Source organism: Cuculus canorus, chromosome 5, assembly GCF_017976375.1.
Source record: "Cuculus canorus isolate bCucCan1 chromosome 5, bCucCan1.pri, whole genome shotgun sequence".
Lineage (NCBI taxonomy): Eukaryota > Metazoa > Chordata > Aves > Cuculiformes > Cuculidae > Cuculus > Cuculus canorus.
In genome coordinates, this window is record NC_071405.1 from 23,401,222 (window position 1) to 23,415,134 (window position 13,913).

Sequence of the window (13,913 nt, forward strand, 5' to 3'; positions counted from 1 at the left end):
CAGGACACAGGAAATCATCCACTTAAAAATCATTTTATTATTAACATAAACGTCCCATTTAGCCAAGTGTGGGTCAGGTATAAGGAATGTCGGTAAATATTCCATTTGAGGCTTCTTTTTACATATTTCCATTGATAAATTGAAGGTCAAAGAGAACGTACCCCACTGATGGTTGGAAATGAGGATCACATATCAACAGATGAGGAGAAGGCTGATTTACTTAACAACTTTTTTGCCTTTCACCGATAACTGCTCTCCCCACCCCTCCTGGGTCATGCGACAGCAAGATGGTGAGCGGGGGGTAGACCCCCTCCCACAGTAGAGGAGGATCAGGTTTGCGAACACCTGAGGAACTTGAACATATCTAAGTCCAATAACTGCTGGTTGATGAGAAGCTCAACATGTGCCGGCAATGTGCACTCGCAGCCCAGAAGGCCAACCATATCCTGGGCTGCATCCAAAGAAGCGTGGCCAGGAGGTCAAGGGAGGTGATTCTGACCCTCTACTCCTCTCTTCTGAGACCTCATCTGGAATGCTGTGTCCAGTTCTGGAATCCTGAATGTAAGAAGGATATGGAGCTGTTGGAACGGGTCCAGAGGAGGGCTACACAGATGACTGGAGGGCTGGAGCACCTTCCCTATGAGGACATGCTGAGAGAGTTGGGCTTGTTCAGCCTGGAGAAGAGAAGACTCCAAGGAGATCTTATAGCGACCTTCCAGTACCTGAAGGGGCTACAGGAAAGCTGGAGAGGGGCTATTCACAAAGGCTTGTGGGGACAGGACAAGGGGGAACAGGTACAAACTGGAGAGGGGCAGATTTAGACTAGACATTAGGAAGAATTTCTTCACCATGAGGGTTGTGAGGCACTGGCACAGGTTGCCAAGGAAAGCTGTGGATGCCCCATCCCTGGAGGTGTTCAAAGCCAGGTTGGATGGGGCCTTGGGCAGCCTGATCTAGTGGGAGGTGTCCCTGCCCACAGCAGGGGCATTGGAACTGGGTGATCTTTAAGTTCCCTTCCAACCCTAACTATTCTATATAGATTTTATAATTCTATAAATAAACTCTGAATTCACATAAAAAAGTTAAACTTAAATAACTAATTTATTTTTTTGTAACAGGCATACCTTGGTAAAATACAAATATTTTGTACTCAGCCTTCGCTCTAAATAGAGATAACAGCCAAACATCACAGTTATTAGCAACTAAAAACAAGAACTGAACTGATTTTCTGGCCTGGACTAAAATAGAGATGGAAACAGAAAATTCACATTTTGACTTTGGGCCAAAAGAGGTTGAGAGGCAGGAAGAGAACAGTTTTATTAACAGTCTTGTTAAAAATAGTCTGCTCTGCCACTGCATTTTAACTTGAATATATTATTCTACATTTGGTAGTTGATTCCATTATATTTTATGTAACACTCAAGTATCACTAACAAAATATGGCACATCATCCATAAACAATGTAACGATGCTTGAAAACTACCAGGGCAAAACCGTAGGTGATATGAGTGATTCCATACTGGCCAGCTGCTTAGTCCTCTCAGTCTAACACTGATATATTGCATCATGTCACTGGTTTGGCCACTTTCCTGCAAAAGACTGGAGTTTGTTACCTGTAGCTCTATAGTTTTTCAAACTAACCAGTTATCAGGCAGCCTGATATACTCGGCTTCCTCACCCAGAAGTCAGACCAAAATCAGTTGATCAAGATGCCTTCTCAAAGGATTCTGGGAATAATGGTAAAAGGGACCACAGGACTGCTAGCTTCAAGCTCCAGCGCCGTCAGGAAGCATTCAGTCGCAGCATCGTCATTGCCTTGAGCCTGCAGAACCTCTCCAAGGCCCTTCCAGACCTCATGGGCTGTGGAGTTCACCTGGACCGCATCTCTGAGAATCTTTTCTGCCAAGCTATAGCGCCCGAGCTGATGAAGTATCAGAGCCTGAAAGAAAACAAAGGAAAAATGGTTGAGATTGGTTGGTAGGACTTTCCTGAAGCTCGAATGATGTGTAGCAACAGTATAGATAGATCTCTTGGGATCAAAGTGTTAAAGTGTTTATTTTCTTTAAACACACAAAAAATTACCCACCACATGAAGCAGGCATGGACCAAGCTACTACACAACAACAAGGAGTCAAGTGGCTTTGAACAGAAAACAGACACTGAAATGCAAAAAACTGAGTCGAACAACAAAAACTCCACCCAAACACCAAAAACCGGTAAGTACTTGAGCTTTTGTGGCAAGCTCCTGTGCCTGAAGCCCTAAGGTGTGTGCTCTGAAGTGTTCGTATCCTTCCTTCGTGCCTCAACACTCAGGTCAAGTCTTAAAACATCCAAGACCACACACACATCCAAGACCGCACAGCTCCATGGGCTCTCAGGGATGGCAGTAACAGAATGGAGCTCAGCCCAATGGGCAACAGCCACGGTATTTGATTCAAACTGTGGAATGGGAAGTGTACGGGGAGTAGTACTGCATCAGTAGCATATAAAGTGCCAACAGGAAGGTAACTTCCTCAGGAGCTCCCTGGACACAGATTCTTTGTCCTCCTCTGTGGAATGGGATCCAATTCAACACAACATGATCCAAGAGGATGTCCAAACACACCAGGAAACAGGCTGAATAAGGCAGTGGAAATCTCCATCCACCACGTTCAGCTATGTTACTGTCTCAGAAAAAGCATGGAATGACCCAGTAAGAGAGCTTTATTCTGGGATTATTATAATCCTAATAATGTTATGCATTTTTACCTAGTGATTCTGTATTGCAAAATGCATATGGATCACTAATCTTTGTTTTCCAGAGAGGCTTCCTGATTACATGCTTATAGATTCCTTGTGACTCCTCCCCTCCCAGCCCCCGCTCCCTGGGCCATGATTTCTTTTATTTCTTTCTGTACATCTGTCCCTCAAGACACTGTCAATCTAAGCGCTGATGATTAGAAAGTATGAAATTCTATGCAACTCCTGAATTACCCAACATACGTGTCTGGAATTCTGCCCACCAGGCTCACTTTCAGCACAGCAGACTGCTAACTCCATCGTACAGCCCATGCTCGAAAGACCAATATAAAGAGCACTGTATCACACTGGCAAGTAAGTAAATAAACACAATGAAAGCAAATTTCTATCAGCCTAGCAGATGTTCTCATGTGAAGGGGCTAGAGGGCTTTTCTGGTTTTGGAATTCTGAGCTGCCAAGTGAGTCAGCATTTCCAGAATGAGAGAACAGTACTTCCAATTAAAAAAATCGGATAACTCTCAGAGCTGGTGTTTTTTCCCTACAGAAAAGTGATTGTCAGGGACTGGTAGGTATCAGATGTGAAACCACAAAAAATGAAGCAAGGAGGTAGAATATATAAAGGTCGTTTGGCTGCATGCACCTAACCTGAGTAAAAATAAAGCATTCTTAACTTTCGAGACAAGATTATCCAACTTTCAAAAATCTTCCTTTATTCTGTGCACATCTCTATATTTTATACTAATTAAACATATGAGTTCTTTGCATACTCATAATACTTTTTTTCCCCCAAAACATGCCAGACTATTTTCCCTGCTTGCTAAGGACACAAGCTGTTCTTTCCAACACCAAAGGAAACAACCAAATTTTGCAGCCTGTTGATGGGAACAGAAACACATTAAATCACATCTTCCCTATTCTGTATGGACAAAAGTGTAGCTGAGATTTTCCACGTGACAGAACTAGAGCAAATACTAGCTGCTTGCCTGCTGTCATATTTTTTCTAAGAAAATAAACTAGTAAAGTCAGGCTTTGACTGGTGTTTCATCAGGCTGGAACAGTGTGAAGACTCCTGCCTCAGGTATCTGCACTGGGACAAGAAGCTTTGCTTCCAAAAAACCAATGGAGATAAAATTAGACTTGTTTCACGCAAAGCATCAAAAGGATGGTGACATTTGGTCTTTACAGCTGTGGGCTGAGCTCAAACAAGCAATCCAGAAAAAGAAGACATTAATACCCTTTGATTCATTAACTCTGTCAGAATGATGGTCAGATGTCATATACTGTGAGCGTCCAGTTTGTAGATCTCTTTCCCAGACGACTTCATTAGATTTCTGAGGCGCAAAACACTTGAAGTAGTTTGTGGTCCTTATCTGACTCTATTAAGCATTACACTACAGACCACAGGGAAAGGAGCAGCTATGCTACCACACAGCATCCCGCAGTGACCTTGCACCATCACCCATTCAACAAAACCGAACCCCAGTTTACCAGCTGTCAGCATATGCTGGCTCACTGTACTAAACCCTTCAGGAAAACAAACAAACAAATGAAAAACAAACCAGCAAGGCAAACAAGCAAAAATAAAAATAAAAAACTCAAACACAGCTCCTCTGAGATTTCCTGGAAATCAAAGCAAATTATCCTAGTCCCTCACTGCTATGGGTTCTGGCCTTTACCTACATAGCAGCAGATGCACAGACAACATTCATCTGCAGAATAAAGTTAGGTTTCTTACTTTATGGATGGAGCTGGGCTTGAACATCAAGTCGGCAGAAACACAGAAGGGTACCTAAGTGACATACAGCTCACAACTTCAGACTTGGCATGTTAGTTTAAAACCTGACCAGAATGCTTTTTCCCTATATCCTCAATAGACGGGCACTAGTAGGAAATACTAGTGGGAAAACACCCATTTTAAAAAAAAAGATGAAAACAGCGAGTTCCTAATGAATTACAAAATCTAAGCCATCTATTAGTTCTTTGGCCATTTTAAAATGCTGCAGTACTTGAAAGAGGGGGTTTAAGCCAACTGTTGGCACATTGCTAGAACATCCGATTTTTTCTGCTATCTTGTCTCTTTCACTGGCTCTTCAACATAAAAGACCAATAAATTTATGACATTTGCTTCTAGCACAGTTATAAAAGCCTCTACTGTGTGTGGGCTTCTAAATTTGCAGCCCAGTGCCAGTTTTGTTTATTACTTTTCCCCATGTTTGGTTTGCAGAGAATTCTGGGGTTATTTGGGGGTTATTTTGGTTACGGTAGTTTTTGGTTTTGTTTTTTGGACAAACCACTGATCTCCCCTAAGTATGCTAAGGCTCCTAGCTTCTGTCTGTTCAGGATGTCTTCATGTTGCAAACTCTCTAAGCAAATCTTATTTTTCTTTTATGCAGTTCTACGCTGAAGAGGTTGATTCTGAAATTAAAAAAACTCCAAGAGAAAACTCTAACCAGAAACAGCACAAGCTGGAAGTGAAAGGAATCTCTGAAGAAACAGAGACCTTTTTGCGCCACTACCACAAGAAGTGAAAGCAGTGCTTCAGGTCTCTGACTCATTGGTATTTATACCAGTCACTTTGAATAATCAACAGTACTCACAGATTTGTGGAGTTCAGATGCTCTTTGCTCTAGGAAAGGTCAACAGCCCTTCAAAGTGTCCAGGCCACCGTCAGGGCTCAGAGCCAGGAGAAACACGGACTTTCCAATTTTAAGAGCCTGGCTTTCTAAAAGAACATTACTGTATGCTGCCTGTGACAGGGAGGTACTGTAGTCACCAGAAACAAGGTTCTACCCAAACTTCACATCACAACAGAACAAAACTCTCTAGGAATTAATAAAAAGGGGGCAACGTGGCTCTAATTTTCTTCTCAACCACAGGTTACTTTCAAGATCTTACCGATTCTTTGTGTGGTCCAGAGTCACAAAGTCTCCCTCTAGTTGGTCAATGATTTTACATGTGTTTCCTCCCTTCATCATCACCCTTACACTCCATTTCACACTGCCCCACATACAAAACTGCTACTCTTCGCTTATTTTACCAAAGCATCTGTCCAAGGATTGTTTATAATGCTCTGCCAAACAGGGCCCAACCCTTGACTGAAGACCTTGTTGTCAAAACAGAATTCATTTGTTATTTATTACTCAATATCTCCTAGATACCTACACAAACACAGTCCAGAAAAAAACCTATTGAATCTGAATAGACAGAAATATCTTAATGTGCCATACAAAACATTTGACTGAATAACCTTCATTTACACTTACCTTGCATGCACTAAGTAATGGAGATTATGCAGTCAGTATTTTGGATACTATCTTGGGACTAACCATGTTCAGTGTTTTAATTAATGCCGCATCACAACAATTATAAGTGATGATATAATTAGACAAGAAAAAGTTAAGAGGCTACAATATAGAAGGAATAACAGAAATATGCCAGAAGTTAATAAAACCAAGTGGAAAATAACACAACAGTAACACAGAAGTTCTATGGCACGGCGGAAGTCTGTTAACCAAGTAGCTTGGGAGAAGGATTTGGATATATCAGGGAAATACAGGATGACATTGTGAAAAGGTGCCAGTGTGGAAAGATTTCCAGTAGAGAGAAAGACAACAGAGATTTTAGCATCTGTGCCAGACACAGCTACAGAGGGGCCTCCTCTGTTACAGTCCCTCCTCTTCAAAGGTCATTCAAACTGGAACAGGCACAGAAAATTACTATTGAGATAATCAACAAAATCTCAATTTACAAGAGAAGAGCAACAGGCTTAGTTTGTTTAACCTAGCAAATCAAAAGCTGACAGGAGAAGTTACTTGCTATAAAAACAGTAGAGAGAACAGAATAGAGAAAAACTATTTCAGTTAGAGAATAATGTTGGCACAAGAATACATGTGTAGAAATTGGCTGTGAGTAAGTTTACCAAAAAAAGGTGAAAACATTCCTGGCAATTGGAGCAGAGAGATTTGGAACAGCCTTCTACTCAAAGTAGCAGGGTGCAAAACAGCACTAAACCAGAGTCCTACATGAAGGACTCTGATATCTGTGAGACTTGTCGAAAGAGCCCAGGGAACTTCTGCTACTCCTGGTCCAATATCAGATTCTCAACTGCAAGGAGAAGAAACTGAGTGATAATATTTTCATGCCTATATAATATGACTACTTGATGCTTTTGCTCTAAGAACAACTTTCTCTTGATTCCTTGTGTTATGCTGAAAAAAACGTGCAGAGAAATGTTTAACTAATGAATATAAAGATTAAACAGCAAAATTACAGTAGGTATCCAGGGTTTTTCTGAAATGCGAAAACCACTATGTTAAAACTAGTGGATTCTGAAATTTTTGAATCCATGAGGCCCTTTTTTAAAAAAGAAAAAACAACCAAACAAAACCCAAGAAAAATCTACAAAAAACCAAACGCACATACAAAGCAAACTCCACACCATAACCTGCATAATGATCAACCAAACAGACAATAGAAAAATAAAAACATGACAGAAATGGAAAACTACTTGAAAAACTAATTCCTGATTTTGAAAATGTGATTAGAACTAGCCATTTCAAGGAGTATAGCAAGGTCATCCTTTTTTTTAATTTGCTTTTAGGCAAATGTGAAGCTAACATTCAAATTTTTTTCCATAGAACTAACTTTTTAAAGACTAAAGACATAATTATCACCCATGATACATCTCCCCAAACCACAGCTTCACCGTACAGTGCTAAACATACGATTTGCAACACCTACTTCCCCTACCTCTCCCCCCCCGCAAAAAGGTAACACTACAAAGATTCCTGTGGTTTCTTCAAGAGGACTAAAAAGAGAGACTCAAGAGAGTCTCAAGAGAGACTGAGTTTTTCTTAAGGTATAACCGTCTGACTACTCCCTCCTGGAAAACAAACAGTTGTGAGTCTTAACAGAAGCTCCACTTGAGATTTTAACCTTTACTACTTTGATATCGAAAGGAACAATTTTATCTTCACTAAGAAAAATATAGGCTACAGGTGGGAGAGATGTTCTCAAAAGCAATGAAATTTATTTCAAAGTGGAAAACCAATGTAATGGAAACTTTGACCATGAGTCCACTTGCAAGTTTGCCTTCCTCAGAGAGGATGCGGAACTCAGCACTGAACACACCTGTAAATTCAGAGAAGGAAAATGCTAACTGGGAGAAACGTCCAGTATGAGAAGAAGAAATGTCGCCAACATAACACACACAAAAGCATCAGAGGTGCTCGCCACATTTAAGAACCAAAAGACCCAGCTCTGAAGATTTGAGTTTTAGCAGATGAGCTATTATTTTTTTCCTAGTAGGTCTATTACATGACTTGGTTGCTCAAGAGCTTCTAAATTTCTATGACGCAGACCTTACTTACCTAAAAAAATACCCTTCAGAGCTAAAAGTTTCTCTTGCAAAACCAAAAGATATAATAAAATATTATAAGCCTGTGAAAACATATAATGGACTGATTTTGGTTTTAATGATGAGAGCAAGGAGACAGAGGAACAGGTAAAATACTACTTGCCTGATTTACTGATAAGCTCCTGAAGCCTAATAAACTATCAGCTGCAAATGTATAATCAGATATAGCGCTACACTGACGTGGAAAACAAAGTTGTTTTAAAACTTACCATAAAAGGCCTAAAGTATTCACTATATCCAACTCCCCAGTGAGTTTCCCAGTTCACTATTTTAATTTTTTTTAAACAAGTCCCAGCCTGCCTAAGAGAGAAACAACTTTCAATCGTGCTATGCAAAAAGACATGATAGAAACATCCCATCTTATCTAAAAAAATCTTGAAGATCAAGGATTATGACCATAAAGTTACAAAACTTAATATGCAATGTATGCATTGCAAATCCATATGCATCGTAATTTTAGCATCACAAATCTGCCCCTTGTTACATGCTGCTTTTTCAACTTATTTTGCATATGTTAAGGTGGTTGCTATTTTCAAACAAATCTATCAAACTTGAAGGTTTACCAGAGACTTGACAGTGCTATGCTACAATAACGAAACAGAAGTGTTTCGGAGGCAAATCGGTAATAATTTGTCATGATACATGGAAAAATTAGTAAAATTCTGCGGCAGATATTTCCAATTCTTTGTGTAAAAAATAATTTGAAATGTATTCTATAATCAATATTTTACACTTATGTAGAGTGAAATAGCATGTTATTTACACACTATGCTCTCCTGTTTTCCATTTAGCTGATGAATTTGTGCTGAAACATGTTCACCTAATGAAGCATGACTTTGCACTAGAAATCATTTATTATCTCCTCCTTTCAAAGGCATATACCAAGAACAATTACATGTTTACTCATTTCAAGTAAATGTTTTCCGCAAGTGTGAAAAAAACGAGACATGGTGCATCAATTCGAAATAAGTCCTTATCAGAAAAACAATGAATAAACACAGTGCTGTGTCTGTGGTGACAGACAGATGCATTTTAATGCAGGGATTTTGTAGGGTATCCGTATTATAAGGTTTAAAGATGACTTGACCACCAACACTTACAAGTAAAGACAATTTTCTGTGAATACATATTTTATTTTATTTTTTATTGGAAAAGAAACTGCAACGTATATGTATTTTGTTTCCAAACCGCAGAACTTCTCACCTCATTTTCTCTAAGAATGCAATTCTTTTGAATAATAAAAAGTGTGAGTGTGTTTCTTCAAATATACTCAAATTAAAATCTCATAGCAGCGCAGCATGGATTTGTTTTCAAATGGGGACAACTAGCTAATATTACCACAGCTCCCTAAACCAATCCAAGGCAACTGATGAACAAATATGAACCTGCACCTGCAGCCAACATTTTTGTTCACAGCCTATCCCAAAACATGGCCTGTTCTGCATGTTTGTTCCTGCCTTGTCCCCCTGCTCGCCTTCCTCGTTCCCAGTAACTGTGCTGTGTGCTCTGTCAGGGCTGAAGCAAGCTCCCAACCCCAGGCTGCTATTTCGTTACCCTTCCCCCAATGCTAACATACCCCCTAAGGTATCCAATTGCTTCCCCTGCTGCAAAACACTGGTTGCTAAGAGAAATCCTACTGCTTGGCAACAGATCTTTAAAACAACAACTTTGGCTTCATTACTGAGGGAACTTTACGTCGCCAGTATGAAATAACGAACATGCGTGGTTGTTAGTGCATCTGTGTATTTATAACCCCCTTGAAAAAGATTGACCCCTTCCAACAGGGATGTGCTTGCCTTTTAGTTCGCTACTGTTCACAGCCAATTCATATTGCAATTCATATTGCAGAGAGGTTCAAAATTTGAAGGTTGGTTTGGTTTTTTTTCAATTGCTGGTTGTAGCCTTCCACCATGACGGACTTCTTTTCCTGTTAAGACAACATGATATTTCCATAGTTTGCTATAATTCTGATTTACACTTTACGTGAACGTCATACCAGCTTATGAAAATACAGCATGACTGCCACATTACATTGTGAGAATGAATTCAAGTGGAGCAAACATATTGGAAACAATAAAACACCTTACTGATAGAGTGAAACAGATAGTGACTTTGGAGATTATCTAACTTTTTATTTCCATCTGAAAATTATACTGAGGGTCTTATTTCATATGCTGTATTTATAACACAGTAAAACCACAATGATTTTCTCTTCAGAAGTCAGATAGATACAGCTCTGGCACGTAATGCATCACCACTGGCATTAGGGAACAATTAAGTACAATCTCAGTCCTCAGCGTACGGCCAGTCCTGAATTTGGAGTCCTTGTTATCTGGTGCAAGTGTTTTACATTTCCTCCCAGCTGTGACACCAAGAGCTGACACTGAAGTGCAGGTGATTCTTCACTCAATCACCTCCCTCCCTCCGGAAGCTCAGCATCACTGTACCTTCCCTGCTCTCCCTCCTAGCACTGAAGCCACATCCAGCTCTTTTCACCTTTCCCAAAAGTGAGAAAAGAGGATTTCCAAGATGTGTAGTATTCTTCAAGCACATACACCCGTGATGAAAGCTGGTGCTGGAGGCCACAGCCACAGACAGTGCTGTTTATGAATTATGCTCATAGTAATTCCTTAATTCAGTATATTCTTGCATATCATCATTCATACACTCACCCCTCTTCCCCTATGCAGACACTTCATAGATACAAATGCATGATCTAATTACTGTATATTCACGGCTGAAATCCTACCATATTATCCATCTAATCTATGGCAGTATTTCAAGTTGGTTTGAAAAGCACAGCTAGGTTTGCTACTGCATCATCACACTACCTACGGAGACTCCTAAGTACTGTTTGTTACTGATGTCAGTATTTTCCCTGTTCTGAGTCAAAGGGTGGGAAGTAGAGAAAATTGTTTCTCTGTTATTCAAGAGTTAGGACTAACATAAAAGTGCTTTCAATATCTAATTGAGGAAAAAAAAAAACCCAACTCCTCCAAAAACTATACAAGTGCAGAACAAGCAAGAGAAACAGAAAACCTCGGATCAAGATGCTTGAAACGAGGAGCCTCAAAGTCATCCCACTGAGTCGTTATTCAAGCATTTGAACAAAAGCTGGATCTTTCACAAGAAATGACGATACTGGGAATTCAGCGTCCACACTCCATTGCCTGGAGCATAGGTTTCAATTTAGTACACCTAAAGGTTCCTGATTTTGAAAAGCTTGTGCTCCATGCAAAATTATTATAATGTCAATAAATTAATGTTCTTCTGTCCATGAGTCAAGCATTGATAAAAATAAAATATAAATAATAAGAAATAGCAAGCAATGACTTTATAAGAAGCTGTTTTTCATTAATGACAGCTTTTCTATAAAATCACAATAACAATACTGGTGGTATGTGATTTCCAGAAATAGTAATTAGAAAATTGATCAAATGTTCTAATGAAGAAATCAATATGAAGTCAGGGGAATAGTTTGTGTATCAAAGAAAAATCAGGGTTGCAGATCCAGTACTAGATTCTCTGGTCATAATTAATAGAACTGACAGAGTTCAAATTGAGCACTTTGGAGATCTTTAGCTAGACTGTCACTATACTGAAAGCTAGTGCTTGTTGTCCATACTTGTACACGCTCAATACTACAGAAACTAGGACTTAGTTGTTCGAACTTTTGAGACTATGTAAAAAGGAATCAGAAGTGAATGATAATCTTCTGAAGGACCTTTTTTGTATCTATGCACATGTATTTCTCTCAAATATTCTGACCAATTCTGTATTAGATATTCAGAATCAGAACTGCAATGTAAGGAAAAAGATGACCATTCCTTTCATTACTTAAATAAAACAGAAAGTCAAAGATTAAAGTACATTATTGATATTTTTATTCTTTTTGCCTTTAGCCAAAGAAACTTTTGCATATAGAATTATATACATAGCGTGTTATAACTATACCTAATGTCACTGTTTCAAAAGTGTTACGACACCACAGCAGCAAATACTGCAATGCCAGTGTAGTAACCTCTAAGAAAAAGAAGTTATTTTTAATACAGCACTAACAAATACATTTTTAATAGCATCCCCAGGAAACAGAACATTGCCTCCCCCCTCAAGAAGTGAGCTGCCATCTGCTCCACAGGCTCAACGCACTACAATGGGAAGAGCCATGTTCACTGCAGTTTGCAAAACCCTCCTGGCACGGGAGGGAATGCAACCCCTTCCTCCCCTCTCTCCTCGTCCCAGGTTCTTAAATGGAAATAAGAAGTTGTACGTAGACTGCTAGCTTGTCAGTCTGACAGGACAACTGCCAGCAGATCCATCTTTAAGGGAAGGCTATTTTCAGTGTGAAGAGAAGGCGTACACCCTCCCATCTGTGCACCATCAGGTGGAGATCAGAGGAGTCAAACCCTAACCATTGGCTAAGAAAGGCTTTTGAGCACTTTCAGAAAAATAAAACAAAACACTTACTTTATATACTGATTTACCTTTCACAAAACCTGAAGAAGTTGACTATATTAAAAACCAAGGAAAAAAGACAATTAAAGAGAGGAATTCAAACAGCAGTATTTTGAGGAAAAAAACCTCAATTTTTAGAAAGCTAAAAATAACATTAATATACCTCAACAAATCAGCTTTTGCTAATACTAATCTGGAAGCAAACAGATAAAATAACCTACAGTATCACCTTTTATAATTCAACTCCATATAAGCCTATCAGGTTCTCTCACAAGTATCCTTTTGTGGATCATTGTTAAGTTTTTACTTAAAACTTGACAAAAATAAGGCATTTTCATTTCATTAATATCAGACCAGAAGTCCGCTCTTAAGGCACCATTTTGTTCCTTTGTTGTTGCAGACAACCTTAGCACAGGACTTCTTCTTCCACAGTGTTTAGACTATAAGTGCTAGGAATCTTCTACAAATCACCTTTCCAGATTTTTCACAAGCCAGTTTGTTTTCATTTGTTCCAGTGCCAATCTCACCAAGCCTTATTTTGATTATGCATATTCCTCTCATGTTTACAAGAAGCATTATATTATTATTATTAATTTATTAATTAATTAAAGTTTCCTACTCCTCCCAGGAAATGCTCCAGAGACTTTCTAATGCTACAGCTCAGCCATCTCAGTGATCACTGCCTATGTGGACAACACTGATGCAAAGCTACAGGCCAGTTTTGTCATCCAGACACTTTACTTGGGATTACAAAAGAATCACAGGGCCAGCCCGCAAGGACGCTACAAGTGAAATCTATGCTTTTGGTCTCATTGAGTGTACACTTGCCCTGTTGACCAGCCTCAACTGGTTTTACTGGGCATAGCAGTATATTTTGGGGATGTGAAACCACTAGCGGGGCACAAACACCACCGTCTTCCATAAGGAAAGGAGAAATCTGTAGGTTTACAAAACTAATGATAAGACTACACTGTTGACAGGATGATGATGTTGATAACTTGGACAACATTCTTGTGTTGGGCTTGGCCAACTCATGAACAATGAAGATGTAGCTCTTGTAGAACAAGTAGATTGTAGAACAACAATCTTGTAGCTCTTGTAACTCTCTGTAGATCAATCAGTACCAGAGCTCTTTGTCCTCCCCAGTCATTTCAATTCTCAATCTTGCTCCTAAGTTTTGCATTTGTGAAAGTCATCGTATTTCCTTTTCTGAAGGGCCTCTAAATCTCACTTTTAGTCAAACTGGAGCCTTTCTCCTGTAACTGCTCTTCCCAAGAAGAGGAGGCATATTAACTATCCTGCA

General features: G+C 39.5%; 1 protein-coding gene across 4 annotated transcripts in view; it reads right to left on the bottom strand.

Annotated features, from left to right (window-relative positions):
- Positions 1-1,078: 1,078 nt before the first annotated feature.
- Positions 1,079-13,913, bottom strand: part of TTC7B (tetratricopeptide repeat domain 7B) — a 127,371-nt gene continuing 114,536 nt past the window's right edge. For all 4 annotated transcript variants that reach the window (XM_054067858.1, XM_054067857.1, XM_054067856.1 and 1 more), the window contains one exon: positions 1,079-1,939. In XM_054067858.1, coding sequence (XP_053923833.1) covers positions 1,718-1,939 — 222 coding nt within the window. In that variant the 3' untranslated portion in view covers positions 1,079-1,717. The remainder of the gene's footprint in view (positions 1,940-13,913) is intronic.